Genomic DNA, 18,440 nt, shown 5'->3' with positions numbered 1-18,440 from the left:
TCATATACTGTGATATCTACCATTTTCAGTGGCTTCTTACTATGTTCACAAGGTTGTGTAACCATCATCACTATTCCATTCAAGAGCATTGTCATTACCCGCTAAGGAGATATCCCAAACCCACTAGCCATCATTCCCCATTCCCTTTCTTTCCCTCCGACCACCCCCCGCCCCACCACAACTATCCATCCCTGGCAATTACTAGTCTACTTTCTGTCTCTATGGATTTTTCTGTTCTGGATACCTCATGTAAATAGAATCATATGATATGTGATTTTGATGTCTGGCTTCTTAGCATCATGTTTTCAAAGTTCAACCATGTTGTAGTCTGTGTCAGTGCTTCATCCCTTTTAACGGCTAAGTAGTATTCCATTGTATAGCCAGACCACGTTTTGTCTATCCATCCATAGCTGTCAATTGGGTTGTCTCTACTCTTCAAACTTCCAACAAACCTTTGTATACAGGTTTCTGTGTAGACATCTGTTTCATTTCTCTTGGATACAGACTTAGCAGTGGAATTGCTGAATCATATGGTAAGTATGTTGGACCATTTGAGGAACCGCCCGACTGTTTTCCACAGCAGCTGCACCACTTCACATTCCTGCCAGCCATATACGAAGGTTCTAGTTTCTTTACAACTTGCCCCTAATTTTTAAGGGTCAGAGCTGGGATTCTTACCAGCGTCTGTGCTCTTAACCATCCTCTTCCCTGCATCTACCCGTTAAATAATACTGGTTTTTATTTTGTTTGGCCATACCATATGGCATGCAGGATCCTAGTTCCCTGACCAGGGACTGAACCAGGCCCCCTGCATTAGAAGCATGGAGTCCTTACTGCTGGACCACCAGGGAAGTCCTACTCAATGATATCTGAGGAAGGTCTTTAAACATTTCTACTCAAATGATTAGATAAAGATGACTTAAAATTAGCTGATGCATTGTCTCTCATCTGGTTATCTTAGTATTTTTGACACTTCACCTAATTCTCTGCATATATGAGCCTGATCATGGATCATCCAGCCTGGCCCCCCTGCATCCTGCAGCCCATCGGTCACAGTCAAGTTTGCCTTCATAGTTTGCCCATGCTCACCACCTCGGTTTTACCTTCCTTCACCCTCCTCCCCCAACTCCTTTCCCCTTTACCGTTTCTGCAGGTTTCAAGCAGTAGTCCACATCCCATGTGTTTGAGTTCCTGTTCCCACTGCCTGTTTTTCTGTTACTGCCCTGTTTTTTCCTGCCTTTGCAAACTCAGATGTCTGCTGCTAGATGTCTTATCTCTCCTTCCCCAGTGCAGGCTCCATGCCACGTGTTTGCTTGTCACCTCACTTCTCCCTTCGTGGTGCTTCCACAGCTGTTGTCCCTGCAAGGCTGTGAGCTCAATGGCAGTAACTACCTCTCACTCATTTCTGAGTCCCGAGCCCCTGTCACAGTGCCTGGCACAGAGAGGTACTCAAGAAAGTTGTACAAAGAGTGTCTCCTGTCCCCGCCAGATACGGGCTGGGTACAGGAGATACAGGGAGAAAACATATCCAAACAACAAGGGGCTTAAAATATAAGATGAAAAAGCTACTGGCCTTATTCAGGGGCAGACTCAGGTTTTGTGGGATGTGAAGTGTATTTGAATTTGTGGGTCCTCTTTTTTTTATTATTATTAAAAAGGAGATGTAAAGACTTCCCTGGTGGTCCAGTGGTTAAGAATCTGCCTTCCAATGCAGGGATGCAGGTTGGATCCCTGGTTGGGAAACTAAGATCTCACATGCTTCAGTTTAGTTCAGTTCAGCCGCTCAGTTGTGTCCGACTCTGCGACCCCATGAACCACAGCACACCAGGCCTCCCTGTCCATCACCAACTCCCAGAGTTTACCCAAACTCATGTCCATCAAGGCAGTGATGCCATCCAACCATCTCATCCTCTGTTGTCCCCTTCTCCTCCTGCCCTCAATCTTTGCTAGCATCAGGGTCTTTTCAAATGAGTCAGCTCTTCGCATCCGGTGGCCAAAGTATTGGCATTTGAGCTTCAACATCAGTCCTTCCAATGAACACCCAGGACTGATCTCCTTTAGGATGGACTGGTTGGATCTCCTTGCAGTCCAAGGGACTCTCAAGAGTCTTCTCCAACACCACAGTTCAAAAGCATCAATTCTTCTGCACTCAGCTTTCTTTATAGTCCAACTCTCACATCCATACATGACCACTGGAAAAACCATAGCCTTGACTAGACGGACCTTTGTTGACAAAGTAATGTCTCTGCTTTTTAATATGCTGTCTAGGTTGGTCATAACTTTCCTTCCAAGGAGTAAGCGTCTTTTAATTTCATGACTGCAGTCACCATCTGCAGTGATTTTGGAGCCCCCCAAAATAAAGTCAGCCACTGTTTCCACTGTTTCCCCATCCATTTCCCATGAAGTGATGGGACCGGATGCCATGATCTTAGTTTACTGAATGTTGAGCGTTAAGCCAACTTTTTCACTCTCCTCTTTTACTTCCACATGCTTGGGAGGGACTAAGTACTCACCGGAACCACTGAGCCTGCATACCACAATTAGAGAGTCCATGCGCCGCAACACAAATCCCATGAGCTGGGACCTGACGCAGCCAAATAAATTAATTGGTTAATAAACAAATATATATAATTTTTTAAATTAAAAAGATATATAATTAGGGATAAATTAAAAATGGCGAGGGCCCCTCCCAGGCCTCAGAAGGTACGTGTATGAGGGAGGGGTCCTGCAGCTCAGGTTTTGCCAGCTCCAGGCTTGAGGTCACTTATGGCAGCTTCACCTCGGATCAGGTTCCTAATTACCATAAGAGAATCTGAAATCAGAAATCGGACCATGATAGGGGTGCAGTTCATTAGAGTGTGATGCACAGAGTTTTTGGGGGACCCTTGAGTTGCTCTCAGACCTGCTGTCAGATTTCTGGACACTAGATGGGGTCTCCCTCTAAGATCCTGGGCAACCTTGGGAGGATGGGGCTGTTTCCTCACATCCTGTCCATGCTCGTCTCGTCCTTGCAGCATTTTCTGCATCCCTTGTTCGTGTACGCGTTCTCGAGGCATGATGTTCCCTTCATTCAGCTGTCAAGGGGAAAGTCAGAGCCTCGGCCAGGAAGAGCATCCTTCACAAGCGAAATTTCCCTGGAACATCTGGAGCTGCCGCCCCTGATTTGCAGCCACCATTAGCGGTTGAGAGAGAGGTCTTTACAATGAAGGGCTTAGTTAAGCGACAAGAAACTCAAAATTTAAAACATATAGGGTAGACTTCCCTGATGGTCCAGTGGTTAAGACTTTGCCTTCCATTGCAGAGGATGTGGGTTCAATGCCTAGTCGGGGAGTGAAAATCCCACGTCTCGCTGCCAAAACACCAAAACATAAAACAGAAACAATAGTGTAACAAATTCAATAAAGAATTTTAAAATGATCCACATCAAAAAAAGAAAGATCTTTAAAACGTATGAGGCATTGTGAAAGGGAACAAGTCATAAAACCTGCGTTCAGATTTGTGGAATTTAGAACGCGTTTCTTTTTTTTCTCTTGCAGGAAGACACTCCTCGGGCCAGTGTACGGATCTCCCATCGAGCAGATACAAATCCTCCCAGTGAAATCCACTCTGGAACTGCAGAAGCGCTACATGGTGTTTATTAACAGAGACAAGGTGCCAGCGGTTTGCCCTCTGCCCCACTAAGGTGACCGCGTATCTGCAGTGGGAAATAGCCACAGGTGTTACCAGACTTAAGAACACTGGCTTTCCCCAAGCCCGAGACTCTCATCCTGCTCCACACTGCAAACTGCCATCATTGAGTGAGGATGACTCTTAGGAGACTTCCCTTGTTTTCTCTACTCCCCAAAGTACACCAAAGGATTTTTCCTTTCCTTTCCTTTTCTTATGAAGACAAGTTAGTTACACTTAGTTGTACATTTAATGACTAATCTAGGGACTTCCCTGGTGGTCCAGTGGCTAAGACTGTGAGCTCCCAACTCAGGGGCCCCGGGTTCGATCCCTGGTGAGGGAACTAGATCCCACTTGCAGTGACTAAGAGTTCACATTGCAGCAACTAAAGATCCTGCATACTGAAACTAAGACGTGGCACAGCCAAATAAATAAATTAACTAAAAAAAAAACAAAAACAAAAACTACAAATCCATATGGAAAAGTATAAGATCATAAAATGCCATAATTATCCTGGAAAAGCCTGGACATCTGACCATGAAGGTAGGAGGGAAGTTTCCTTTCTGTGTCCCTGGTAGAACCAGGCATCTCTCTCCCAAGGGGCCACCCTGCAGGGCGCAGTGTATGTGAAGCCCCAGCCATGTGAAATGCGTGAAATGCAGCCCTCACGCACTGAGAAGGCATTCCAGACCCACAGGTCCTTCACATAAACAGATCTGGAGCTGACAGGTCACTGTGCCAAGTCTGGCCTTTGGCCTGGGTATCTTAGTCTGAATATCTAGTTACTTCTTCCTTTCACCAGTCTTCCCTGGTGGCTCAGAGGTTAAAGTGTCTGCCTGCAATGCAGGAGACCCAGGTTCGAATCCTGGATCAGGAAGATCCCCTGGAGAAGGAAATTGCAACCCACTCCAGTATTCTTGCCTGGAGAGTCACATGGACAGAGGAGCCTGGTGGGCTACAGTCCATGGGGTCGCAAAGAGTTGAACACGACTGAGCAACTTCACTTTTCTTCCTTTGTAGGTTGGACTTCAGATCTTACCAGTTGATGGCAATCCACATAAAACCTCTGCCCTCATATGCCACCCGAATGGGGTGGCCGGCATGGCCCTTTCCTATGACGGCTGCTATGCCTTCACAGCAGGAGGGCAGGATCGGTCAGTGGTGCAGTGGGAAATCAACTTAAGGTGCGTGTTGCGGTGCGAAGCTTGGCCCCCTAAGGAGGGTGTCACGTGTACACCCCTTCTTTTCACTCAGCAACAGCAGACAGGTATTAAACCCCTATGACGGGACTTGCCTGGTGGTCCAGTGGCTGAGACTCCATGCTCCCAATGCAGGGGGCCCAGGTTCTATCGCTGGTCAGGGAACTAGATCCCACATGCTACAGCTAAGAGTTCATATGCTGCAACTGAAGATCCCAAATGCTGCAACTAAAAAAAAATAAAAGTTGCCACATCCCGGTTCAGACAAATAAATAAATATTAGAAAAAATAAAAACAAAAACACCCTACAACATCCTGCGCACTGTGGTAGGCCTGCAGGTATAAAGACAGCCAAGACTCAGGCATGGCCTTCGGGGTGCTCCCTGAGACACTTGTTCATATTAATGGGCAGAAGGTTACTCTTCTGTCTCAGAGACCCATGGTATTTGCAGGCGAGGCCGTGTAATCCTACCTCGTGAACCCACGCCCCTTTCCCCCAAAATGCTTCTCACTATGTTGCCTGAAAATCCACACCAGCTAGAGAGATCAAGCCTGAATCTCCAAAATGTGTGTTACAGAAATAGTAAGAGTATTATCTGAAATGTGTATTTTCAGTCTTCTCTTTTCACCACCCTGCCCTGAGTTGCGAATTTCTGCCTAGGGCGAGGCTGAAGAGTTCCATGATTGGGCATAGGAGAGACATCGACTTTGAGGTCAGAGAGACATGGGTTTGAATCTGAAGACTACTGTCTGCTGGCTGTGGGATCTAGGCTGCCCTAGGTCCCAGAGATTAGCATCTCTGATCTTTAGATTCCTTGTCTGTGTAATGGAGGGGTGGGGAAGGGGACAACAATAGGGACTTTTATACGATCCTTATGGAAAGCACACAGCGCTGAGCTAAAGACTCAGTAAATTAATGATTTCCTTTCATCTCTTCTTCCTTATAAAGGCATTTGCTTAGGAGTGCAGGATCTTATTAAAAAAGGTTAGGGACTCCCCTGGCGGCCCAGTGGTTAGGACTGCATGCTTCCATTGCAGGGGCTGTAGGTTCGATCCCTGGCTGGGGAACAAAGATCCTACATGATGAACAGTGCGGCCAAAAAATAATAATTTTTTTTTTTTAAAAGAAGGTTTACCACTATAGTAATCTTCTCATCTCTCCAAATTCATTGAATAGCCACAGGGTGGATCCAGTTCCTTTCCTGACCACCTTCTCTACGCCCCTCTTCCTGGCAGGGTCCCATGAGGAGCTGGGTAAAAACAGCCCAGAGAAAGGTACCTTCCTAAAAGAACAAACCCAATTTGTTTGTTGGGTAAAAGAATACCCCCAGTAAAAGAATACCCCCTAGGCTTCCCTGGTGGCACAGTGGATAAGAATCTACCTGCCAACGCAGGGGACACAGTTTTGATCCCTGGTCCGGGAAGATTCCACATGCCATGGAGCAACTAAGCCCCATGTGCCACAACTGCTTAGCCTGTGTGCTGCAACCACTGAAGCCATAGAGCCGGTGCTCCACAAGAAGAGAAGCCAACTCACCGCAACTAGAGAAAGCCCACGCGACAGCAACAAAGACCCACTGCAGCCAAAACTAAATAAAACATAAAATAAAGTATACCCCCCACCGTCTGCCAAGTGCACATCCCTCTTCCATGGCATTCACGTGAATAGAAGCAAGACCAGCCAGGTAAATCCGCTTTGGAACTTCGAGGGGGTTTCAGATCGCAGTTTCAACTCTGACCTTCACTTCTGTTCTCACCTAGGAGGGCAGATTTTGGGGATTTAGAAGCTAAAGGTGAACTCTCCCCTTGAAAAGAACTTAGTCATCACGTCTCCAGCATGAGGTGCTTAATCCTTTGACACCTATAGCCTGTTACCTGGATGGGTGGGATCAAGTGACATCCTGGTGGGAAGACAGAATCTTCCTTTTTTTTTTTTCATTTTTGTCCTTGTCTCAAATCATCTTGAGATCTGGAATGGCAGAGATTTAAGAAAAAAAAACAGAGCATTCGCTTTCCAGTAGCTTTCCTGAACATGGCCAGAATCCAGGCTTGCAAGAATTTCAATTTAATCTGTTGTGGGGACAAAGGATCATTATAAACTAATTAGCACTTCATCACTGCTTCTGGTGTTTTAATATGTTCAGTGCTTCACTAATGGAAAGAAATGTAAAAACCCGAAACAAGTAAACTGGTGAAATTTCCTACTAGGTCTATTGATGGTGAGTTGTAGGGTAAAATGAAGGTGATAAATCCTGTCACATTCACATGGTCTTAACCAGCAAACTCCTAGGCCCCCGAATTATCATTGCAGCGTCTCAGACTTCCCCTGGGAGACCCCTTCCCTTCATCTTTCCCCCAGAGCCCCCCACTCTTACTTTCCCTTCCCCTATCTTGGGTGGCAGGCCACCCTTTTTCTCTCTTTGTCAGGCATCTGTTTTTAAATCCCCCATTTTTGTGCTCAACCTCACGCCTACCTGGCATCCTGCAGTCTTGCTCAGACAAGTGCCAGAAAGACCCAGATGCAAATCCCATCTCCCCTGCTACTTGCTGACCTGAGGCAAGTTCCTTCCCTTCCTTGAGCCTCAGTTTCTCCATCTGTTAAAATGGGAATATTACCACTGTGTTCAGAGCTGATTTATTTGTTTTTGATGTCTCTCTCTTAAGATGCAGTGGAAGTGCCAAGCCCTAATCACTGGACAGCCAAAGAATTCTCCCTCCACGATATCTTTATACAAATATAAATATATATATATATATTCGTATTGCATGCTATATGCACCCATCTGCACCTGCGTTTTGCACTTGGCAGTATATTTATTTGGCTGCACCTCAAGGCATGTGGGATCTTAGTTCCCCTACTAGGGATTGAACCTGAGCCCCCTGTGGGAGAAGCTGGAAGTCTTAAACACTGGACAGCCAGGGAAGACCCCAGAGCTGTTTTGAGGATAGTGATGTCTACCATTGCTATCCCCCCTCCCCTCCCCCTCCCCTCTGCCTCCCCTCCCCTTCCCCTAGGGAACCTTTACTGAGCACCTGCTCTATGTTGGTTGCTGTCTCACAGCTTCTCCGGCTTTGGCTCATTCCCCAAAGTACTGACTATATTCCTGGGCACAGTAGAAAGAGCATTCTCAGTAAATGCGCCTCCCCTTTGTTCCCCAATGACCTCTTGTTTTGTGGCGAGTGTTAGAACCCAACTTAGGGAGAAAGGGGACATTAGGACCAGTCCTGTCCTGGGATCTCAGATCACCGCTCCCGCAGCCAGGACTGCCCACCCTCTGCATTTGCTCTCTGCTCACCTCTGCCGTAACCCGCTGTCACTCTGCAGAGGCAGGTTTCATCACTCGCTGGAAACATGGCCTCTGACGGTTCCTAGATTTCACACCAGAGTTGAGGGAAGGCTCAACCCCCAGCTCTGGTGGAACAAGCCCAGTCAGTCCCTCTGGCTCTCCCATCAGCTGACGGTGGCTGGGGAGCCAGGGATGTATTGCAGCTCTGACCAGCGGAGAGCTGCTCCCATAGGATCCAGAGCTCAGTGGTCCTGTTCCCTGGGGCTTTCCTGGTGGTGACAGGCTCCTCCATGTCACATCGGGCCTTTAAACTGGCCCTACTTCAGAACCATGCCTGTTGGGATTGGGCCTGAGGCTGGCCTCGGAGCCTCAGAGCAGGCGCCCTCTTAGCCAGACTCCTGCCTCGATGGCTAATGTCAGAGCCAAGAGTTGGGTGAAGGCTGGGCCCAACTGGAGACGGGCCTCAGGCCCACCTGGAGCCCAGGCCCACCTGGAGAGTACAGCAGCTCCACAGACCACCAGCATCCTGCTTGGGTGGGGCTTGTGCGGGGTCCTGACTGAGGACTGAGGACTGTTTGGTGGCTGACTCCTGCAGGAACGGTGGAGGTTGACCCAGGTCAACAGTACTAATAACCCTGGGCCAGGTCCTGGGTCCCGTGCTTTCCATGCATTGCCTGATTTATCCTCACAGCTATCTGGCGACATAGGGACTGTTGACAACCCCGTTGTACAGGTCTGGAAACTTGCTCCAAGGGGCTCAGGGACTGCCCCAGGCATGGAGTGAGGTGGTGAGGCTGTGGATTCATATGCTATATTCCTAATTCAATTCCACACCTCAACAAAGATTCATCACAGGAGAAAAACAAAGGACTTCGTGTCCAATCCTTTATGTGCATTCACTTTAATTTTCACAACTGTCTCGTGAGGCAGACCCTGTAATTATTCCCATTTTTCAGAATAGGAAACTGAGGCCCTGAGTAGTAAAGTTACTTGCCCATGATCACCCTGCTCTCTGTAGGCAGAGCCAGGGCTCACAGGCATGTCCCTTTCACTCCAGATTCGGTATACTTAACCTCTTCCCCACCATAGTCTCTACAAAGTGTGTCTTAATCATCCTCCAAAGAAGCTAGTGGTCTGATGAGCAGAAATCCAGTCAGTGGATTATTAAAATGATTTTATATTAGCATTTTGTATGAGACAGAGTCAGCCTCACATAAAAAGTAGGTTTTCTTTCCACTTAAAGGGCCTATTTTTGGAAAAATCTGACCCTGTGTTAGAGAGCAGAGGGCTATTTTTATCTGACCAACGTGGGTCCCTTGTGGCCTCCTGAGTTTTTATGGAAGCAATTAGTGCTGGCCGTCCACCTGTGCCACATCCCATTCCCTTGGCTCTGGTCACACTCAGATCTAAGGTTACAGCATGGCCGCTCTGCTGGGGGTGGTCCATGGGCTCAGCACATGGGGACCCTCCTCTTCCTCTAGAAGATTTCTCCAAAGATTGCAGACAGATTGCCAGGCGCCTGCCCTGTCATCTGAGAGAGTATCACCATCTTTAAGACAGGGGCCCCAAGCCACCGGGTACCACACTTGAATTGAATTTTCCATTTGCAGCTTCATTTTGGAGGGAATTTGCTTAGCAAGTTTACAGAGACCCTAGTTGTATCCGCACTGTAATACCCTTCAGAGGTCTGCAGCCTGCAGGACTTGTGGGCCATCACGTTCCCGCCTGAGTGCTCTCTAATAGCGATGTTTCTTTTATTGTTCTAGTGCCCTGGAGGCAGCGGTTTCTCTCGGGGGCGAAGACCTGACCCCGTTCTATGGTCTGGTGTCTGGTGGCAGGGAAGGAAAATTCTACAGGGTAATTGTCCTCAGAATAAACACTTGCCCGTAACATCTAGTTAAGTTTGTAAAACAAATGTGCCCGGGGTTAACCTTCTTGCTTTTTTTTTATTTTTCCCAAAGCTCTTTTCCCCACTGAGCTCAAAATGTACTTTCTAGAAAATGCCCTTGAAGTCTTAATGGCTGCTTCAGACTAAAGCCAAAAATGCATGTTGTGTTTCCACTTTATTTCCACGTAGGAGCTGGAAGACTATTTTTACTATTCTCAGCTCCGTAGTCAAGGTATCGATACAATGGAGACCAGAAAGGTGTGGGAACATATCTGCCTGTCGGAGCTTCCTTTTGTCATGAGAGCAATTGGCTTTTACCCATCGGAAGGGGAGGTAGGTAGAAGGAAAACAAGCGCAGGCAGGACGTGTTATTTATAAAAAAAAGACCTCAGGGAGCCGTCATCATAGGTCAAAGTAAAAATCTAACACCATTCTTACATAAATGGATCAGAAAGGAGGTTCTGGGCATAGCTGAGGCATTGCTTAGAAACAGACTTACCGTAAAGATACCCCTGTCAGGCGGATTCCTTGCCAGAGTTTGATGTGGTTGGTGAGAGCATGCGTGCCTGCTAAGTTGCTTCAGTCGCGTCCAACTCTCTGCAACCCCATGGACTGTAGCCCGCCAGGCTTCTCTGTCCATGGGGATTCTCCAGGCAAGAATACTGGAGTGGGTTGCCATGCCGTCCCCCAGGGGATCTTACCAATTCAGGGATCCAGCCTGTGTCTCTTACCTCCTCCTGCACTGGCAGGCGGGTTCTTTACCACTAGCGCCACCTTTCCGGAATTAGACAGAAGGGCCCTCGATGCATGAGGACCAGCCTCATGGGGTTCAGGGAGGTAATGCCTGCACAGCGCTTGGCACAGTGTAGGCTGCATAGAAAGATCTCAGTAGATGCTCACTGTTGTGATCATTTCCCTGCGTAGCTGCAGTTCACCTGGCCTGTGTGAATGGGCTGCCCTTGAGGTGGCTGCTCATCCCGGGCTGGGGATGGAGCTCAGGAGATATAGCCCTTCCTTGGCACCTCACAGCTCACCACCAAATGCAAGGGGCTCCCAACAAGGACCAGAGGAAGTGGTCCTCATGGCAACTGTGGCTTAAAATGCAACTGATTGGAATATCCCTGGCAGTCCAGTGGTTAAGACTCCACACTGCCACTGCAGGGGGCTTGAGTTCCATCGCCCGGGGAACTAAGATCCTGCATGCCAAACAGCCAAAAAAAAAAAAAAGCAACTGACTGGGTTTTCTTTCTGACTTAAAATGCTAGCACATTCTGATTGTAGAAAGTTTGGAAAAGATACACAAGTGAAATGAAGAACATAATTACTTGTAATTCCACTACATGGAGACTTCAGTTATTGGTATCTTCCTGGATTGATTTATATATAATGCATGTATATATAATGTTTAAAAATGAATGAGTACCATATTGGATATATACTTTCATCCTATATTTTCACTTAGTATTGTCCTACACATTTCCCATTTCATTAACAGTTCTCTGAAAACTTGATTTTTAAAGGATATAGCTTAATTTTATTACTTTGATTTAGAAAATAGAACTGTAAAGAAGAAAAGAGAAATGACTCAGAGGTAGTCATTATTAACATTTTGGTGGACTTCTATCTATTGTTTTCTGTTTGGATATAGACATATAAATTTTTAACAAAGAATTGTTGTTATATGGTGTATATAGGTATAGATCAGCAAATGCATGCATGCTTAGTCGCTCAGTTGTGTCTGACTCTTTTCGACCCCATGGATTGCAGCCCACCAGGCTCCTCTGTCCATGGGGATTCTCCAGGCAAGAATACTGGAGTAGGTGGCCATGCCCTCCTCCAGGGGATCTTCCCAACCCAGGGATTGAACCCAGGTCTCCCGCATTGCAGGCGGATTCTTTACCATCTGAGCCACCAGGAAAGCCATATATCTCAGCATTTTACAGAGTATGTGTATACATGTATGTATACAACAGGATTCTCAGTAACTCTTGTTTTGTGAGCATGTGGTGAAAATTACTTGAAAATGTGTTTTTTTTACCCCTGGCTTTATGAAGATCTGATTGACATAACATTGTGTTCATTTAAAGTATTCAGTATAGTGGTTTTGTATACATATATATTATAAAATGATCACCACCACTCAGTTAATTAACATATCACATCCATCACCTTGCAGAGTTACCATTTTTTGTGTATGGTGAGAACTTTAAAATCTATTTTAGCAGCTTTCAAATATACAGTACTGTGTTTTTATTTGGCTTCTCTGGGTCTTAGTGGCATGTGGGGTCTTCAGATGCAGCGTGTGGGATCTGGCTCCCTTACCAGGGTTGAAACCGTGTCCTCTGCATTGAAGGTGGATTCTTAACCACTGGACCACCAGGGAAGTCCTTTGTATTGTTAACTGGAGTCCTTATGTTGTACCTTCTAACCCCAGGACTTGTTTATACCTGGGAGTTTATATCCTTTAACCACTTTTCACCCATTTCTCCTACTCTCCACCTTCTTCCCCTGGCAACCGCCAATCTGTCTTCTGTTTCTATGAGTTTGATTTTGTTTTTTTTTTTTTCAGATTTCACATACAATTTGAGATCATTTGTCTTCCTCTGTTTGACATTTCACTCAGCATAATGCCCTCAAGGTCCATCCACATTGTCATAAATGGCAAGAACTCCCTCTTCTTTATGGCTGGATAATATTCCAGTAATGTTCCATCATGCACACAGACACAGCCCATATTTTCTTTATGCATTCCCACCAACAACGCAAAGAATTCCCATTTAACTTCACATCCTTGTGAGCACTGGTTTTCTCTTTCTTTGATAAAAGCTGTTCTGACAGATACAAGGTGATAACTCATTGTGCTTCTGATTTGCATTTTCCTAATGGTTAGTGATGTGAGCATCTTTTCATGTACTTGTTGATCATTTGAATATCTTCTTTAGAAAGATATCCCCTCGAGTCTTCTGCCTATTTTTAAATTGGGTTATTTGGTTTTTTTGCTATTGGTTGTGAGTTCCTTATGTATTTTAGGTGTCAACCCCTTATCAGATGTGTGGTTTGGGAATATTCTCTCCCATTCCATAGGTTGCTTTTTCATTTTGTCAGTCATCTCTTCTCCTGTGCATAAGCTTTTTGGTCTGCTATCGACAACATGCTTTCTTAAGTCCATATATTCAGTTGATCCATTCCTCAGTTGATGACACATAGGTTGTGTGAAGTATTTAGGCTGTCAGAGACATGGCTATGATGAACATCTCTGCATATGGTTTCTATACTTCTCTGATTGTTTTCCTCGGTCAAAGTCCTAGAAATAGAATTACCAGATCAGGTAATATTACCAGAATTACCAGATCAGAACTTTAAGGCCCAGTTGCCAAATACTTTTTCAGAAATGTAGCCTTTTACAGCTCACCCTCAATCACACATAACTCCTGAAACTCAGCTGAGACTTGATGTTCATCTTAGGTGTCTGAGCATGGTTTAGTGATGTGAGCTATGACCCTGGTCATTTCCCTTGGCCTCAGTGGCCTCCCCAGAGTCACCTCTTTTTTTAATTCTCCAAGTGTGACTAGAAGATGACTTTTATTCTCCACATAGAGTCTGGAGAAATGAACTTTCAGAGCCCATAAACCCAAGTTGGGTCTTGAATGAGCACCTTAAAAACACCTGAGACTCTTTTAAGCTCCTTTAAAGTCTTTTGACCAGTGTGCATTTTGTAAAAGTATGTGGCCAGAAATGGAAACTATCCAGAAAGTTTGTGCAACCCACATGAAAGTGTTTTTTAAGAGCTGTGTTCCTAAAGCGTATTGCCTAGAACCCTGTTTCTCAAGCTGGCAAGTTCAATAGAATCACCTGAAGCATTTAGTAAAAAATCAGAGTCCCTGGCCCCATCCCAGATCTAGCCATTCAGAATCTCCATGGAATCTAAGGGTCTGCATTTTCCTTTAAAAAATTTTTTTTTCTCCTCCTTCTTCTGTTTGCTTATTATTATTTTTAAAAAACATTTATTTATGTATTTGACTGCATAGGGTCTTAGTTGTGGCATAAGGGATCATTATTTGCTTCATGAGAACTCTTAGTTGCGGCATGTGGGATCTAGTTCCCTGACCAGGGATCTAACCTGCAAGGCGGATTCTTTTAAATTTATTAACTTAGTTTTGACTGTGCCGGGCCTTCGTGGCTGTGTGCAGGCTTTTTTCTAAGTTGTGGTGCGTACGCTTCTCTTATTGAGGAGCACGGGCCCTAGCGTACATGGGCTTCAGTAGCTACCCCACGTGGGCTCAGTATTTGCAGCTCTCAGGTTCTAGAGCACTGGTGCAGTACTTGTAACATTCACGGGCTCAGTTGCTCCACGGCATGTGGGATCCTCCTGGATCAGGGATCAAACCCATGTCCCCTGCGTTGGCAGGTGGACTCTTTTAACTACTGGACCACCAGGGAAGTCCTTGTCACTCAGGATTCTTGATTTTAAACCCTGGGCTCAAGTAAATGTGTCCTCTGCAGTACTGTTTTGTCAAGAAGTGAATTCTGGATGTTTAACCTCTGTGCCTGTCACCCACCTGCCACGCAAAGTGCTCAAGGGTGGCACAGAGTGACTGTGGTTTTTCTGCTTTCTCTGGAAGTAAGAGGTGTAATCACTGAAGGCTCACTCCATTGTCATATCTTTGGGCAAAAATAATAAAACTTAATCACCTATCGAAGTTCTTGCTGATGAGTAATAAGCACCCAGAGGGAATTCCCGGGTGGCCCAGTTATGTTAGTACTCTGCACTTTAGCTTATGAGAGCCCAGGCTTCTATCCGTGGTCAAGGAACTAAGTTCCCACAAGCCTCCTGGTGTTCCCCCCCACAAAAAAAATACCAGGAAAAAAAGGTTAGCCTGCCACAAATGTTTTAAAGTGATACTGAATATTATTTACCCACATAGAAACAAAAATAAATGAAAATGGTCACTGCCGGGTTGTCACTGGTTCTTGCATGAGTCCCCCACCCCAGCTGCCACAAAAGGGGTTCCGGTGCCCCAGTGTCTTCATAAATCCCCTGGATTCCAGGGTTTTTCATCCACTTAAAAAACATGTTTACTCTTTGGAGATGTTCTCTGAATGCCCCCGATCCAGATATGTTCATTGAGGAGCGCGTTTATTGCTGAAGCTCCTCGGGGAGAACTTTTTGATCTCTTGTTCTCATCAGATTTATACCGATTTTAATAAAAAATGTTTTGGGGGCTTTGAAACTTTCAGACCCAGGCTTTGCCCTGGTTCATGAAACATTTCCTACTGAGATGAAGCTGCTCCCCCTGCCCCGAGAAGTTCCATGAAGAAGTAGGCCCAGCTCATAGAGTATTTTAGCATTTGGTTACATGAAAGACTTAGAGATTCAAACCAACCACCCCCAACCCCCCCCAAGGCTAGACATTATTTATATTTTTCTTTATGTCATTTAAACTGACTTGGGAATTTGTATCTAGTCAGGGTGGCAAACTGAAGCCAAATTATACAAGAATATAACCCTCCCTAAAGGATCCCTAACCCCACCCATCTTCTGCAGAACACAGCCAAAGAGGTGGGGGTGGGTTGCTCCTACAAATCTTCATTTTTCAAAAGAAAGGTCTGCAGTGTTTATGATGTTGTATAAGGAGCTCAAACTTAGGTTTGGGTTCCTAAGTTAGGGTTCCTTCACAAGTCTGTATAGCTGATTTCACATACAAGAAAGTGTTTTTTTGGCTGCGTCGGCTTCTCTCTAGTTGAGGCACATGGGCTCAGTGGTCGTGGCGTACAGGCTTAGTTTGCCCCGAGGACTACCAGGGAAGTCCCATGAGAAAGTTTTGTCTTCCATCTTTATAGGTGTATTCTTTCCTCTTCCGGGTCTTTGGACTGTCTTGTTGGGCTCGGCCTGCGCTTCATGCCACGTGTGTTCCCTGGTCCCTGGTGGCTATGTTCCTATTTAGCTTTCTGAGCGTTATACATTCTTGATGTTTTCACAGTGAATTCACAGCAGTGCGACCTCTTAGGCCAATTAAGGCCAATCCTGGCAGAGAGGCATGGGCCCAACAAGAGCTCACATGATGGATGCTCAGCAAATCTTGGTTGAATTAATAAATGAATAATTGAATGATGCTCACCAGTCATGTTTGACTGCAAAGACAATGAGGAAGATAGAATCCCTGACTTCATGATTTGATCTCAGAGTAATTAATAAGTATTTGGTATATTCTGCAACTTTAGCCTTGTTTAGGAGAGTTTGGAGAAGGCAATGGCACCCCACTCCAGTACTCTTGCCTGGAGAATCCCAGGGACGGAGGAGCCTGGTAGGCTGCAGTCCATGGGGTCGCTAAGAGTCGGACACGACTGAGCGACTTCACTTTCACTTTTCACTTTCATGCATTGGAGAAGGAAATGGCAACCCACTCCAGTGTTCTTGCCTGGAGAATCCCAGGGACGGAGGAGCCTGGTGGGCTGCCGTCTATGGGGTTGCATAGGGTCGGACACGACTGAAGTGACTTAGCAGCAGGAGAATTTGGAGATGAAATAGATAATCGCTTAGCTTTTTAAATATGCTCATTTTGGATCCAGCAATTCTACTTTGAGGAATGTATCCTACAGAAAAACTCAGGCAAGGGTAACAGTGACATATAACTATTGCAATGGGCTAGTCACTCAGTCGTGTCTGACTCTTTGCAACCCCACGAACTGTAGCCTGTCAGGCTCCCTATCCATGGGATTCTCCAGGCAAGAATACTGGAGTGGATTGCCATTCCCTTCTCCAGGGGATCATCCTGACCCAGGGATCAAACCCAGGTCTCCTGCATTGCAGGCAGATTCTTTACCATCTGAGCTACAGGGAAGATCTTACAACTACTGCAGGATAGTTTATGCTGCTGCGGCTAAGTTGCTTCAGTCGTGTCCGACTCTGTACGACCCCATAGACGGCAGCCCACCAGGCTCCCCCGTCCCTGGGATTCTCCAGGCAAGAACACTGGAGTGGGTTGCCATTTCCTTCTCCAATACATGAAAGTGAAAAGTGAAAGCGAAGTCGCTCAGTCGTGTCCGACTTGTAGCAACCCCATGGACTGCAGCCTACCAGGCTCTTCCATCCATGGGATTTTCCAAGCAAGAGTACTGGAGTGGGGTGCTATTGCCTTCTCCGAGGATAGTTTATATAATAATGAAAAATTAAAACAACCTTAACATCCGTTGACAGGAGATTGGGTAAATCAATCCAGACACACCTACATTTAGTAGTTACTGAACAGTGAAATTGACCTATGATTCTTTTTTTTTTAATTTATTTATTTTTGGCTGTGCTGGGTCTTCATTGCCGCGTGCGGGCTTTCTCTCGTTGAGGTGAGCAGGGGCTGCTCTCTAGTTGCGATGAGCAGGCTTCTGCCTTTAGTGGCTTCTCTTGTTGCAGAGCACAGGCTCAGTAGTTGTGGTGCATGGGATCTTCCCAGAGCAAGGATAGAACCCGGGTCCCCTGCATTGGCAGGCAGGTTATTAACCACTGGACCGCCAGGGAAGCCGACCTGTGATTCTTAACTCAGAAAGAATGTGCTGGTTTTGTTACTGAAGGACAAAAGGCAAGTTGCAAAACAGTATGTAAAGCATGGCCTCCCTTCGTTAACAATAATACGTAGATCTAGAAGAACTGAAAGAACTTGTTCCAGACGCTTAGCGATACTGACTTCTGAGGCATGGAACTCATAAGAGCTTCTAAACCCTAATTTCTGTGCATCACTTCCTGTCAGCTGGGGCCTCCAGTACCAGCTGGAACCTGGCCCTGGTCCATCAGAGTTTGGGGCTGCCCTGGGGACTCTTGCTCTCCTGGGCTCGCGGCCCCTCCCCCACGTGCGTGTGCAGACTCCAGGTCATTCCAGACCCGACACTCGGCTCCTTCCTCCATTTCCACAAAAGCAGAAAGCCCAATCCATGCAAGACAACTTTCCTGAAAAACTGGGAATCACCAGAAAGTTTCAAGCGTAACCACATTTCACAGCAGTTTCCCTAAAACTGCTTATTGGTACTTCCCTGGCACTCCAGTGGTTAAGACTCTGTGCTTCCAATGCGGGGGTGGGGAGTGGTGCAAGGGTTCAATCCTTGGTCAGGGAACTAAGATCCAACATGCTGAGTGGAGCAGCCAAAAAGTAAAAAACAAACCATGCCCCCTTTCAAAACCCCTGCTAATTAGACCTCCTTCCCAGTCCTGATGACCACCCCCAGGGGGCTTCCTAGCTCCCCCTCTTCCCTCCCCCAGCAGCACCCCTCCTCTCCCTCTACTGGCCAGGCCAACTCAGCTCTTAGCTAGTGTTTCCAAATCTGCAGCATAAGCCCATATCCAGGGTCTACAAACGACAAAACTTCCCATTTAGTTGCATCCATCCTACTTAATAGATGGTTTGGTTGTAA

The 18,440-nt window shown here is 46.2% G+C and overlaps 1 protein-coding gene across 1 annotated transcript in view; it reads left to right on the top strand.

Annotated features, from left to right (window-relative positions):
- Positions 1-18,440, top strand: part of CFAP251 (cilia and flagella associated protein 251) — a 74,225-nt gene that overhangs the window by 44,859 nt on the left and 10,926 nt on the right. The window contains exons 18-21 of the mRNA XM_055549953.1: positions 3,537-3,651; positions 4,687-4,850; positions 9,919-10,009; positions 10,230-10,373. Of these exons, the coding sequence (XP_055405928.1) occupies positions 3,537-3,651; positions 4,687-4,850; positions 9,919-10,009; positions 10,230-10,373 (514 nt within the window). The remainder of the gene's footprint in view (positions 1-3,536; positions 3,652-4,686; positions 4,851-9,918; positions 10,010-10,229; positions 10,374-18,440) is intronic.

This window comes from Bubalus kerabau, chromosome 16, assembly GCF_029407905.1.
Source record: "Bubalus kerabau isolate K-KA32 ecotype Philippines breed swamp buffalo chromosome 16, PCC_UOA_SB_1v2, whole genome shotgun sequence".
In the NCBI taxonomy this organism is placed as follows: Eukaryota; Metazoa; Chordata; class Mammalia; order Artiodactyla; family Bovidae; genus Bubalus; species Bubalus kerabau.
The sequence above is the reverse complement of the archived record's forward strand: the minus strand, read 5'-3'. Positions and strand labels throughout refer to the sequence as shown.